The following is a 13,553-nucleotide window of genomic DNA, read 5'->3' as shown; positions in this document are numbered from 1 at the left end:
AAATAAAGGTGTTCTCAACTAGCCTACCTGGTTAAATAAAGGTGTTCTCAACTAGCCTACCTGGTTAAATAAAGGTGTTCTCAACTAGCCTACCTGGTTAAATAAAGGTGTTCTCAAGCCTACCTGGTTAAATAAAGGTGTTCTCAACTAGCCTACCTGGTTAAATAAAGGTGTTCTCAACTAGCCTACCTGGTTAAATAAAAGTGTGTTCTCAACTAGCCTACCTGGTTAAATAAAGGTGTTCTCAACTAGCCTACCTGGTTAAATAAAGGTGTTCTCAACTAGCCTCCTGGTTAAATAAAGGTGTTCTCAACTAGCCTACCTGGTTAAATAAAGGTGTTCTCAACTAGCCTCCCTGGTTAAATAAAGGTGTTCTCAACTAGCCTACCTGGTTAAATAAAGGTGTTCTCAACTAGCCTACCTGGTTAAATAAAGGTGTTCTCAACTAGCCTACCTGGTTAAATAAAGGTGTTCTCAACTAGCCCACCTGGTTAAATAAAGGTGTTCTCAACTAGCCTCCCTGGTTAAATAAAGGTGTTCTCAACTAGCCTACCTGGTTAAATCCTGTTCTCAACTAGCCTACCTGGTTAAATAAAGGTGTTCTCAACTAGCCTACCTGGTTAAATAAAGGTGTTCTCAACTAGCCTACCTGGTTAAATAAAGGTGTTCTCAACTAGCCTACCTGGTTAAATAAAGGTGTTCTCAACTAGCCTACCTGGTTAAATAAAGGTGTTCTCAACTAGCCTACCTGGTTAAATAAAGGTGTTCTCAACTAGCCTACCTGGTTAAATAAAGGAGAAATAAATAAAAAAAAATAATAAAAAACGTCCTCTTCTGCAATTTATTTGTGCAAATGTAATAGAGACCCACAGTGGAGGTGTCATAATACCCATAACACCTAGCGGTCAAACGGAAATTATTTCCAATCCCCATTTCCGAGAGAAATGTACAAGGTTATCAAAACAACATTCCAGGTTACGTCACAAAACACAGCCCTTTATTTTAAGTGTTTCTATATAAAAAAAAACTATGGGAAAAATGGATGGAATCATTTCCCTCTTTTGACCGCTAGGTTTTATGGGTATTAAGACTCACACCAATGGTATTCCATAGGCTACTTAGATGTACGAGAGTGAGAGAGCAAGAGCGGCAGATCGAGGAAGTCGAGGACTGTCTGTATCCGTAGGCTACCTGCATATCAGAGGGGGCTGGTGGGAGGAGCTATAGGAGGACGGCCTCATTGTAATGGTTGGAATGGATTTAAGTGAAACGTATCAAACACATGGAAACCACGCGTTCCATTTATTACATTTTAGCCATTACAACGAGCCTGTGTAAATGGTGTGAAATGACTAGCTAGTTAGCGGTGGTGGTGCGTGCTAATAGCGTTTCAATCGGTGACGTCAATCGCTCTGAGACCTTGAAGTAGTGGTTCCCCTTGCTCTGCAAGAGCCGCGGCTTTTGTGGAGAGATGGGTAACGATGCTTCGAGAGTGCCTGTTGCCGATGTGCTATATACAGTAGAGAGGCTATATACAGTAGAGGCTATATACAGTAGAGAGGCTATATACAGTAGAGAGGCTATATACAGTAGAGGCTATATACAGTAGAGAGGCTATATACAGTAGAGAGGCTATATACAGTAGAGGCTATATACAGTAGAGAGACTATATACAGTAGAGAGGCTATGGTTCGAGCCCAGGTATGGGGTGAGGAGAGGGACGGAAAGCTAAACTGTTACACCTGTCCTCCTATATCTCATCCCACCAGCCTCCATTGCTGGATATTCAATAGGGGAATTTCAATTACATACTCCGAGTCCTCTCTCCTCAACCAATTACATACTCCTTGGAGTCCTCTCTCCTCAACCAATTGCATACTCCTGGAGTCCTCTCTCCTCAACCAATTGCATACTCCTGGAGTCCTCTCCTCAACCAATTGCATACTCCTGGAGTCCTCTCTCCTCAACCAATTACATACTCCTGGAGTCCTCTCTCCTCAACCAATTACATACTCCTGGAGTTCTCTCTCCTCAACCAATTACATACTCCTGGAGTCCTCTCTCCTCAACCAATTGGATACTCCTGGAGTCCTCTCTCCTCAACCAATTACATACTCCTGGAGTCCTCTCTCCTCAACCAATTACATACTCCCGGAGTCCTCTCTCCTCAACCAATTACATACTCCTGGAGTCCTCTCTCCTCAACCAATTGGATACTCCTGGAGTCCTCTCTCCTCAACCAATTACATACTCCTGGAGTCCTCTCTCCTCAACCAATTACATACTCCTGGAGTCCTCTCTCCTCAACCAATTGGATGAGAAAGACAGAGGTCTGCCCCTCTGACCTGTTCCTCAAATGGCTTTTGAGGAGGTGGGGAGGAGAGAGGACCAGAGGGGTATGCAATTGAGAATCTTTCAGTGTGATAGGCAGTTGTTTGGACATGTTAATTGATGTTACCACCCTGCCCAGTCGGATGCGACGCACGCAGAAGGCAGCGCCATAGAGTTAGATAGAGGACTCATCTTTACATCTGTGCTGCTATAGCATCTGTGACAGCATGGGCAGCGCCATTGAGACTACGTCACATAGGAATTCCCACCAACTTGACTACTTTAAAATGGCTGCAGCATGGTGAAAGCCCTTCAATGGCAGTGCCCATGGCAAAATAGCTTTTAGGCCACTAGAGGCCTCTGTCATTCTCTATGGGCTGGTCGCAGCTCCTGTGCCTGTGTGAGCTTGCCGGAAAATATGCTGTTGCCACTCCTTGAGATAATTAAGGGAAGTCTTTTTGCTTGTCAGTCCTGCGGTTGATCAAATGCAGCCTACAAAACGTTTTTGACACCGTAGGGACGTCTGATTTATCAGCCGACACTGAAACGGAAGGAACTGGAGGAAAAGTTCCCGGACTGTAAGTAACGTTTTCTTTCCACCCTACCTTTCTGTGAATTGTAACCGTTGTGTACTAATTATGTTGTAAAATATTGCATTTGAACTATGCCTAAAGACATTTATCGCCAGAAACAATATTATAATGAAGTTGGAGCTACTAAACTAAATCCATCTACCCCCATATAATTATTTTAATTCTAACATATTTAATTCGAGGTTACAAAGACGGATTCGTCTACGATTGGTCGCTCGGACAGACTTACATATTATTCACAGTCCAATATACTTTTCTTTTAAAAACGTCACCGAGATTGCACGATAGTCACTTATTTCAGCGCACGGTCCCTAGTTTACATAGCTACATGTACAGTTACAGAGACGTAGACATGAACCATTGTTTCACTGTTCGGGCATTAGCCAACTTTTGACAAATTTAAACGAGGTTATTGTCGGTAGGGCTTTGATTGGTGCAATACAGGTATTTTATTTCGGGACTCCCCTTGGAAATAATATTTGTTAAATGATTAACCCAACCACATGACTAAGCTATTTTTTTTTATAAAGAAAAGCCAAAGTAAATCCCCTTCAGAGAAACGTTATGTGAAGACTATTACCTAGTAACTGCTTAACCTACAAATCGATTCGTTGGTCAGGTGACCTTTCCCATGTCTCACTCTGCCTGGCGGTGGCACCTGTTTCGTGTCGTTATATATCTGCCTGTTAGTTTGATCTGTGTCGTTATATCTGCCTGGCAGTGGGTTAGTTTGATCTGTGTCGTTATATATCTGCGGGTTAGTTTGATCTGTGTCGTTATATCTGCCTGTTAGTTTGATCTGTGTCGTTATATATCTGCGGGTTAGTTTGATCTGTGTCGTTATATATCTGCCTGTTAGTTTGATCTGTGTCGTTATATATCTGCGGGTCCTTCTGTAGCTCAGTTGGTAGAGCATGGCGCTTGTAACGCCAGGGTAGTGGGTTCGATCCCCGGGACCACCCATATGTAGAATGTATATGCACACATGACTGTAAGTCGCTTTGGATAAAAGCGTCTGCTAAATGGCATATATTATTATTATTTATTATTTAGTTTGATCTGTGTCGTTATATCTGCCTGGTGGTGGGTTAGTTTAATCTGTGTCGTTATATATCTGCCTGTTAGTTTAATCTGTGTCGTTATATATCTGCCTGTTAGTTTGATCTGTGTCGTTATATATCTGCCTGTTAGTTTAATCTGTGTCGTTATATATCTGCCTGTTAGTTTAATCTGTGTCGTTATATATCTGCCTGTTAGTTTAATCTGTGTCGTTATATATCTGCCTGTTAGTTTGATCTGTGTCGTTATATATCTGCCTGTTCTATGGATGCTGTACAACTATTATAATCCACATTTTCCATTTCAATTTTTTAAATCTGGGCAAGTGGATGGTGCCTTTTCCTTAACGACAGTTGAGGTATTACCACTCCCTCCCTCCCTCCCTCTTTCTCCTCTCTCACAATAACAAACACTACCTCCCTCCCTCCCTCTTTCTCCTATCCCTCTTTCTCCTCTCTCACAATAACAAACACTACCCCCCTCCCTCCTTATCCTCTCCCTCTTATCCCTCTTTCTCCTCTCTCACAATAACAAACACTACCCCCCTCCCTCCTTATCCTCTCCCTCTTTCTCCTATCCATCTTTCTCCTCTCTCACAATAACAAACACTACCCCCCTCCCTCCTTATCCTCACCCTCTTTCTCCTATCCCTCTTTCTCCTCTCTCACAATAACAAACACTACCTCCCTTCTCCTCTCCCTCCTTCTCCTCTCCCTCTTTCTCCTCTCTCACAATAACAAACACTACCTCCCTTCTCCTCTCCCTCCTTCTCCTCTCTCACAATAACAAACACAAGGTCCTGGTTGTGTCCCAAACCCTGGTCAAAAGTAGTGTATTAAATAGGGTGCCGTGTAGGGAATAGGGTGCCGTGTAGGGAATAGGGTGCCGTGTAGGGAATAGGGTGCCGTGTAGGGAATAGGGTGCAGTGTAGGGAATAGGGTGCCGTGTAGGGAATAGGGTGCAGTGTAGGATGCAAAAGCCTCTGTTCTCTTGGTGTTGACTCTAGCTGGCCCCTCAGGAGCTGTTGATTACTCTGCCTGTAGGAGTTCCTAATGACTCACAGGTGAGGTGAGAGTACACAAGGTGCAGTCCTCTCTAGATATTTTAACTGTTCAACCACCTCACCTGTGAGTCATGTTCAACCACAGTTCCCGCTCAGCCCAGTCAAAACTGTTCGCTGCTCTGGCCCCCCAATGGTGGAACAAACTCCCTCACGACGCCAGGACAGCGGAGTCAATCACCACCTTCCGGAGACACCTGAAAACCCACCTCTTTAAGGAATACCTAGGATAGGATAGGATAAGTAATCCCTCTCACCCCCCCCCCCCCTTTAAGATTTAGATGCACTATTGTAAAGTGACTGTTCCACTGGATGTCATAAGGTGAATGCACCAATTTGTAAGTCGCTTTGGATAAGAGCGTCTGCTAAATGACTTAAATGTAATGTAAATGTTTATTTACATGAATAAGCTCTTGATATTTACAGTGTATTTGGAAAGTACTCAGACCCCTTTACTTTTCCCACGTTTTATTTTAGTCTTAATCTAAAATGGATTAAATTGTTTTCCTCCCCTCATCAATCTGTTAATTTAATACACGCAATACCCCATAATGACAAAGCATTTTTAAAAATTTTAAATATCATATTTGCATAAGTATTCAGACTCTTTACTCAGTACTTTGTTGAAGCACTTTAGACAGTGATTACAGCCTCGAGGCTTCTTGGGTATGACACTACAAGCTTGGCACACCTGTATTTGGGGAGTTTCTCCCATTCTTCTCTGCAGATCCTCTCAAGCTCTGTCAGGTTGGATGGGGAGCGTCGCTGCACAGCTATTTTCATGTCTCTCTAGAGATGTTTGATTGGATTCAAGTCTGGGCTCTGGCTGGGTCACTCAAGGACATTCAGAGACTTGTCCCAAAGCCACTCCTTCGTTGTCTTGGCTGTGTGCTGAGGGTCATTGTCCTGTTGGAAGGTGAACATTCACCTCAGTCTGAGGTGCTGAGCGCTCTGGAGCAGGTTTTCATCAAGGATCTCTCTGTACTTTGCTCCATTCATCTTTCCCTCGATCCCAACTAGTCTCCCAGTACCTGCTGCTGAAAAACATCCCAGAGTATGATGCTGCCACCTCCATGCTTCACAATTGGGATGGTGCCAGGTTTCCTCCAGGCGTGGCATTCAGACCAAAAAGTATTGTTTCTTATGGTCTGTGAGTCCTTTAGGTGCCTTTTGGCGAACTCCGAGCGGGCTGTCATGTGCCTTTCATTGAGGAGTGGCTTCCATCTGGCCCCTCTACTATAAGGGCCTGATTTGGTGGAGTGCTGCAGAGATGGTTGTCCTTCTGAAAGGTTCTCCCATCTCCACAGAGGAACTCTGGCTCTCTGTCAGTGACCATCAGGTTCTTGGTCACCTCCCTGACCAAGGCCCTTCTCCCCTGATTGGTCAGTTTGGCCGGGTGGCCAGCTCTGGGAGGAGTCTTGGTGGTTCCATACTTCTTCCATTTAAGAATGATGGAGGCCACTGTGTTCAAATTGTATTCTTCACATGTCCCGAATACAACAGGTGTAGTAGACCTTGACGTTTAATGCTTCCTTACGAGCCCCTAACCAACAATGCAGTTTGAAAAAATATGAATAAGAAATTAAAGTAACAAGTAATTAATGAGCAGCAGAGAGATAACAATTGCGAGACTATGTACCAGTATCTCCCTCTATAGAGAGGGCACCGATTAGTTGAGGTAATATGTACATGTAGGTAGAGTTATCTTTCCAGTCTCCTGAGGGCGAATAGGTTTTGTCGTGCCCTCTCCACGACTGTCTTGGTGTGCTTGGACCATGTTAGTTTGGTGATGTGGACACCAAGGAACTTGAAGCTCTCAACCTACTCTACTGCAGCCCCGTTGATGAGAATGGGGGCGTGCTCGGTCCTCCTTTTCCTGTAGTCCACAATCATCTCCTTTGTCTTGATCACGTTGAGGGAGGTTGTTGTCCTGGCACCACACGACCAAGTCTTTGACCTCCCTATAGGCTGTCTCGTCATTGTCGGTGATCAGTCCTTCCGTTGAATGTCATCGGCGAACTTAATGATGGCGTTGGAGTCGTGCCTGGCCGTGCAGTAATGAGTGAACCGAGAGCACAGGAGGGGGCTGAGCACATACCCCTGATGGGCCCCTGTGTTGGGGATCAGCGTGGTGGATGTGTTGTTGCCTACCCTTACCACCTGAGGGCGGCCCATCAAAGTCCAGGGTCCTTAGCTTAGTGATGAGCTTCGAGGGCACTATGGTGTTGAATGCTGAGCTGTTGTCAATGAACAGCATTCTCACATAGGTGTTCCTTTTGTCCAGCTGGGAAAGGGCAGTGTGGAGTGCAATAGAGATTGCATCATCTGTGGAACTGTTTGGGCGGTATGCAAATTGGAGTGGGTCTAGGGTTTCTGGGATGATAGTGTTGATGTGAGCCATGAATAGCTTTTTGAAGCGCTTCATGGCTACGGATGTGAGTGCTACGGGTCGGTAGTCAAATCGGCAGGTTACCTTGGTGGTCTTGTTCACAGGCACTATGGTGGTCTACTTAAAACATGTTGGTATTACAGTCTCAGAGGTTAAAAATGTCAGTGAAGACACTTGCCATTTGGTCAGCACCTGCTCGCAGTACACGTCCTGGTAATCCGTCTGGCCTTGCGGCCTTGTCAATGTTGACCTGTTTAATGGTCGTACTCACATCTGCCGCGGAGAGCGTGAACAATCCTGTCTCGGAGCTCTACGGACAATTCCTTCCACCTCATGGGTTGTTTTTCTTCTCTGACATGCACTGTCCAACTGTGGGACCTTTTTATATGGTCTGTGCCTTTCTAATCAATTGAATTTACCACAGGTGGACTCCAATCAAAGTTGTAGAAACATCTCAAAGATGATCAATGGAAACGGGATGAACCTGAGCTCGATCTTGAGTCTGAGCAAAGAGTCTGAATACATTTCTGAAAACCTGTTTTTGCTTTGTCATTATGGGCTTGATAGGTTTTAATTATTAGAGTAAGAACTAAACGTTTGTTTTTACGTTTATTCTTCCCGAAGGATCGAGCAGCTGAATCGAAAAAGACCATATTCACACACACACACTGATATTTAACCCTTTCTCCTAGGCTGAGTCTCCTCCTACACATCTGAACAGCCAATGCATCTCTGTTGCTAGACATCACCTTAGTGATATCTGTTCTTCCTCGCTTCATCTGACCTGACCTCTCACCCCAAAGTGCTCATCCCTCCCCATCTCACGGCTGTCATGGTGACTGGTACCAGACTGTGTCTCTTCTCCTCCCAGAGGATCCCTGATGGTTAACAGTAAAATATCCTGACATAATTTACATGTATTGTATACAGTTGAAGTCTGAAGTTTACATACACTCAGGTTGGAGTCATTAAAACTAGTTTACATACACTCAGGTTGGAGTCATTAAAACTAGTTTACATACACTTAGGTTGGAGTCATTAAAACTAGTTTACATACACTTAGGGTGGAGTCATTAAAACTTGTTTTTTCAACCACTCCACAAATGTCTTGTTAACAAACTATAGTTTTGGCAAGTGGGTTAGGACATCTACTTTGTGCATGACACAAGTAATTTTTTCCAACAATTGTTTACAGACAGATTATTTCACTTATAATTCACTGTATCACAATTCCAGAAGTTTAAATTCATTAAGTTGACACTACCTTTTTAAAATATTTTTTTAAAGCTTACAAAATTAGAGAAAATGATGTCATGGCTTTAGAAGCTTCTGATAGGCTAATTGACATAATTTGAGTCAATTGGAGGTGTACCTGTGGATGTGTTTCAAGGCCTACCTTCAAACTCAGTGCCTCTTTGATTGACATCATTGGGAATCAGCCAAGACCTAAGAAAATAAATTGTAGACCTCCACAAGTCTGGTTCATCCTTGGGAGCAATTTCCAAACGTCTGAAGGTACAACGTTCATCTGTACAAACAACAGTACGCAAGTATAAACACCATGGAACCAGGCAGCCGTCATACCGCTCAGGAAGGAGACGCGTTCTGTCTCCTAGAGTTGAACGTACTTTTTTGCGAAAAGTACAACTCAATCCCAGAACAACAGCAAAGGACCTTGTGAAGATGCTGGAGGAAACCGGTCCAAAAGAATCTATATCCACAGTAAAACGAGTCCTATATCGACACAACCTGAAAGGCCGCTCAGCAAGGAAGAAGCAACTGTTCCAAAACCGCCATAAAAAGCCAGACTATGGTTTGCAACTGCACAGAGGGGGCAAAGATTGTACTTTTTGGAGAAATGTCCTCTGGTCTGATGGAACAAAAATAGAACTGTTTGGCCATAATGACCATCGTTATGTTTGGAGGAAAAAGGGGGAGGCTTGCAAGCTGAAGAACACCATCCCAACCGCGAAGCACAGGGGGAGGCAACATCATGTTGTGGGGGTGCTTTGCTGCAGGAGGGACTGGTGCACTTCACGACCTCAATCCTATAGAACATTTGTGGGTTGAACTGAAAAAGCGTGTGGGAGCAGGGAGGCCTACAAACCTGACTCAGTTACACCAGCTCTGTCAGGAGGAATGGGCCAAAATTCACCCAACATTTTGTGGAAGGCTACCCAGAATGTTGGACCCAAGTTAAACAATTTAAAGGCAATGCTACCAAATACAAATTGAGTGTATGTAAACTTCTGACCCATTGGGAATATGACGAAATAAATAAAAGCTGAAAGAAATCATTCACTCTAAATATTATTCTGACATTTCACATTTTTACAATCAAGTGGTGATCCTAACTGACTTAAGACAAGGAATTTTAACTAGGACTAAATGTCTGAGTTTAAATGTATTTGGCTCAGGTGTATTTAAACTTCCGCCTTCACCTGTACATTACTCTCTCTCCCGCAGTGACATGAATATGTACGTCAGGTATTATATACCCAGGGTTGTTTACATATTCTCAGAACCCAACAGGGTATTTTGTGTCAAATTTGACAAATGAATAAAAGTGTATACATTTTAGAAAATAAGGCTGTAATGTGGCAACGGGAATGGGCCTGAATACACTGTACATGATGCCTTCTCTCCAGTGGGGCCTGAATACACTGTGCATGATGCCTTCTCTCCAGTGTGGCCTGAATACACTGTGCAGGATGCCTTCTCTCCAGTGTGGCCTGAATACACTGTACATGATGCCTTCTCTCCAGTGGGGCCTGAATACACTGTGCAGGATGCCTTCTCTCCAGTGTGGCCTGAATACACTGTGCAGGATGCCTTCTCTCCAGTGTGGCCTGAATACACTGCGCATGATGCCTTCTCTCCAGTGTGGCCTGAATACACTGTGCATGATGCCTTCTCTCCAGTGTGGCCTGAATACACTGTGCAGGATGCCTTCTCTCCAGTGTGGCCTGAATACACTGTGCAGGATGCCTTCTCTCCAGTGTGGCCTGAATACACTGTGCATGATGCCTTCTCTCCAGTGTGGCCTGAATACACTGTGCATGATGCCTTCTCTCCAGTGTGGCCTGAATACACTGCGCATGATGCCTTCTCTCCAGTGTGGCCTGAATACACTGCGCATGATGCCTTCTCTCCAGTGTGGCCTGAATACACTGTGCATGATGCCTTCTCTCCAGTGTGGCCTGAATACACTGCGCATGATGCCTTCTCTCCAGTGTGGCTTGCTGGTTACATTTTGAAATGGAATTGGAATCTCCTACACAACATTTTATTGGTACAATTATACTTACCTGTCCAGTTTGATCTCCCACCTATTCCAGTTAAAGTATTACTCCGGAATTGACTAGCCTCATCTTAAACCTCATCTATTATCTACATGTTCAACACTGTTTCTGGGTTAAGTTGGATTTGTCTTTAGTCTTTATCAGCACACAGCAGTTGTTCTTTCTCTCGTGACACATTTAGACCACAGTATAAACCACAGGAAAACCTCTACACTCTCCATTTGACTGTCTTCCTGCTTGACTTTTAGTTTCTGCAAATCAGCCAACTCGTTTAGTTTTCCTTTTTGTGTCCACCGCTTGCCCTTTGACAGAAGTCATTGTAGCAAGCTAAGGCTTTGGAACATAGTACTGAGACTAGCCTATAGCCAAACAGAGGGATGGAAGACTTAAAAGACCATTTGATGACAGATAGTTTGGATCCTTTACTAAGCTGTGAAAGACAAGTGCCTTTACAACTAGACAGAAAATGAACACAAGATTTTGTTTTCTTTCTCGTCACCAGGCAAACACAAGACAACAGGCACTGAAGAATCACAAACAGGATTGTCTGGAATATCTGGATGGTTCTCTTCCTAGAACCCTGCCTCCATTCTAGAATCCTGCCACATTCTAGAACCCTCCCACTCCCATGCTGTACTGCAGGTGAACCCCATCCAGGACCCAGAGGATGAGACGTATAAAGGCCCTCGTCGTCATGGCCTTCCTGTGCAGCCTCTGCCTCATCTTCTTGTACTCCTCACTCAACCTCCATCTGGCCCACAGACACAGAGATCTACTGGAAGTCTCAGCCAACCCCAGGTCTGAGATTAGCTTTGAAACACTGTCCACCAAGCCGGTCCCAGCTTACCTCAGACTGACCGTTACCAAGGACAGTACAAAAAGTGTCCCTATTCAGGTCACTGTTACACCTACTCCTGATCTCCACCAAGCTGCTGTCTTTGCCGCCCTCAAGAAGGCTGTACCTCAGAACACAGCCTACTGGAACCGTGTTCTTTACTCTGGCATCAGACGACTGGACATGGGGGGGAACTCAACAAGACCGGAGGGACTGGACTGGTCCCATTGCCGACACGACCCCGAGCAGCTGCGGACAAACATTCATGACTTTACTTCCTATCCAGAACTCCACCAGGACTTCCTGCTTGGGATGGAGTGTAGAAACCCTCCTATCCTGATTGACCAACCAGAGAAGTGCACCTCGGAAGACGGAGAAACCTTCCTCCTCTTCGCCATCAAGTCGACCCCGAGGAACTTTGAGCAGAGACAGGCGGTACGGGAGACGTGGGGGCGAGAAGCGCTGTATGGAGGAGGGGTCAGAGTTCGTATAGTGTTCCTGCTGGGATCCTCGTCATTGGACGAGCCCGACCTGAGCCAGCTACTGGTGCTTGAGGCGCGACACCACGGCGACCTCCTCCAATGGGACTTCCACGACTCGTTCTTCAACCTCACGCTAAAGGAGCAGGTGTTCTACAGGTGGGTCCTGAGCCGCTGTCCTAAAGTCTCCTTTGTCTTTAAAGGGGACGACGACGTCTTCGCCAACACTGAGGCCATACTGGGCTACCTGCAGTCCCTGGAGCCTGACAAGAACTCAACGCTCTACCTGGGCCAGATCATCTCCACTGCTAGTCCCCTCCGTGACACTAGGAGCAAGTACTACATCCCCCCGACCTTCTACGACGGACCTTACCCTGCGTACGCCGGGGGAGGCGGTTTCCTCTTCTCGGGGTCGTTGATCAGACCGCTTTACGGCGTCTCCAAGTTCCTCCCTTTCTACCCCATCGACGATGTTTACTCTGGGATGTGCTTCAACGCACTGGGAATACTTCCAGAGGCACACGATGGCTTCCAGACGTTTGACATTCGCGAGCAGGACCGGGAGAACCCGTGCGTCCATAAGGAACTGCTGCTGGTGCACCGGCGGAGCCCTCAGCAGATCATTAGACTGTGGCGAAGCATACACAACCCCGTGCTCATATGTTGAACCCCCCATGTTGAGGGCTAGGGTCTCACACAACCCCGTGCTCATATGTTGACCCCCCCATGTTGAGGGCTAGGGTCTCACACAACCCCGTGCTCATATGTTGACCCCCCCCCCCATGTTGAGGGCTAGGGTCTCACTGAGCCTCGGTGGTAGATGTTGACCCCCCCCATGTTGAGGGCTAGGGTCTCACACAACCCCGTGCTCATATGTTGAACCCCCCCCCATGTTGAGGGCTAGGGTCTCACTGAGCCTCGGTGGTAGATGTTGACCCCCCCCCCTCCCCTCACCACTGACACAGGGTCAGATATTAAATGACCAATTTCCTCAATTCATATACTGAACTATGGTTGCACGTTTTTGGGGAACGCTCAATACATTTTTTCAAAAAAGTTTTCCAGAAATCCTGGTTGGAGAGTCCCTTGCCTGCATATTCCTTCCTGATTGCGGGAATCTGCCAACCAGGATTTGGGAAAACCTGGGAATTGTGTGAAATTTTGCAACCTGTTTTTGTTTGTTGCAGCTGACCACACAAGCCCTGTTCATATGCTGAATGGCCTGATGAGGCATATCTTTCCACACCCTAATGGTTAAGATCTGATCTGAGGGCCACCTCTTTCCACCCCCTAATGGTTAAGATCTGATCTGAGGGCCACCTCTCTCCACCCCCTAATGGTTAAGATCTGATCTGAGGGCCACCTCTCTCCACCCCCTAATGGTTAAGATCTGATCTGAGGGCCACCTCTCTCCACCCCCTAATGGTTAAGATCTGATCTGAGGGCCACCTCTACCTTTTTAGCTTCACTCACTCAGGGATGGTTTCCACGACGACTGTCCAGTA

At 45.6% G+C, this 13,553-nt stretch overlaps 1 protein-coding gene across 3 annotated transcripts; it reads left to right on the top strand.

Annotated features, from left to right (window-relative positions):
* The first annotated feature begins 2,701 nt into the window (after positions 1–2,701).
* Positions 2,702–12,718, top strand: b3gnt2l (UDP-GlcNAc:betaGal beta-1,3-N-acetylglucosaminyltransferase 2, like). 3 transcript variants are annotated; one of them, XM_046316551.1, is made up of 3 exons: positions 2,702–2,909; positions 8,125–8,316; positions 11,237–12,718. In XM_046316551.1, exon 3 carries the CDS (start codon positions 11,402–11,404, stop codon positions 12,713–12,715), a length of 1,314 nt encoding a protein of 437 aa, XP_046172507.1. In that variant the 5' UTR covers positions 2,702–2,909; positions 8,125–8,316; positions 11,237–11,401; the 3' UTR covers positions 12,716–12,718. The 3 variants fall into 3 exon arrangements, with proteins under 3 accessions (XP_046172507.1, XP_046172506.1, XP_046172504.1); XM_046316550.1 differs by having other exon boundaries at positions 8,125–8,323; XM_046316548.1 differs by lacking the exon at positions 8,125–8,316.
* Positions 12,719–13,553: the final 835 nt, after the last annotated feature.

This window comes from Oncorhynchus gorbuscha, linkage group LG19 (assembly GCF_021184085.1).
Source record: "Oncorhynchus gorbuscha isolate QuinsamMale2020 ecotype Even-year linkage group LG19, OgorEven_v1.0, whole genome shotgun sequence".
Lineage (NCBI taxonomy): Eukaryota > Metazoa > Chordata > Actinopteri > Salmoniformes > Salmonidae > Oncorhynchus > Oncorhynchus gorbuscha.
This window is presented reverse-complemented; position numbering and strand designations above follow the sequence as displayed.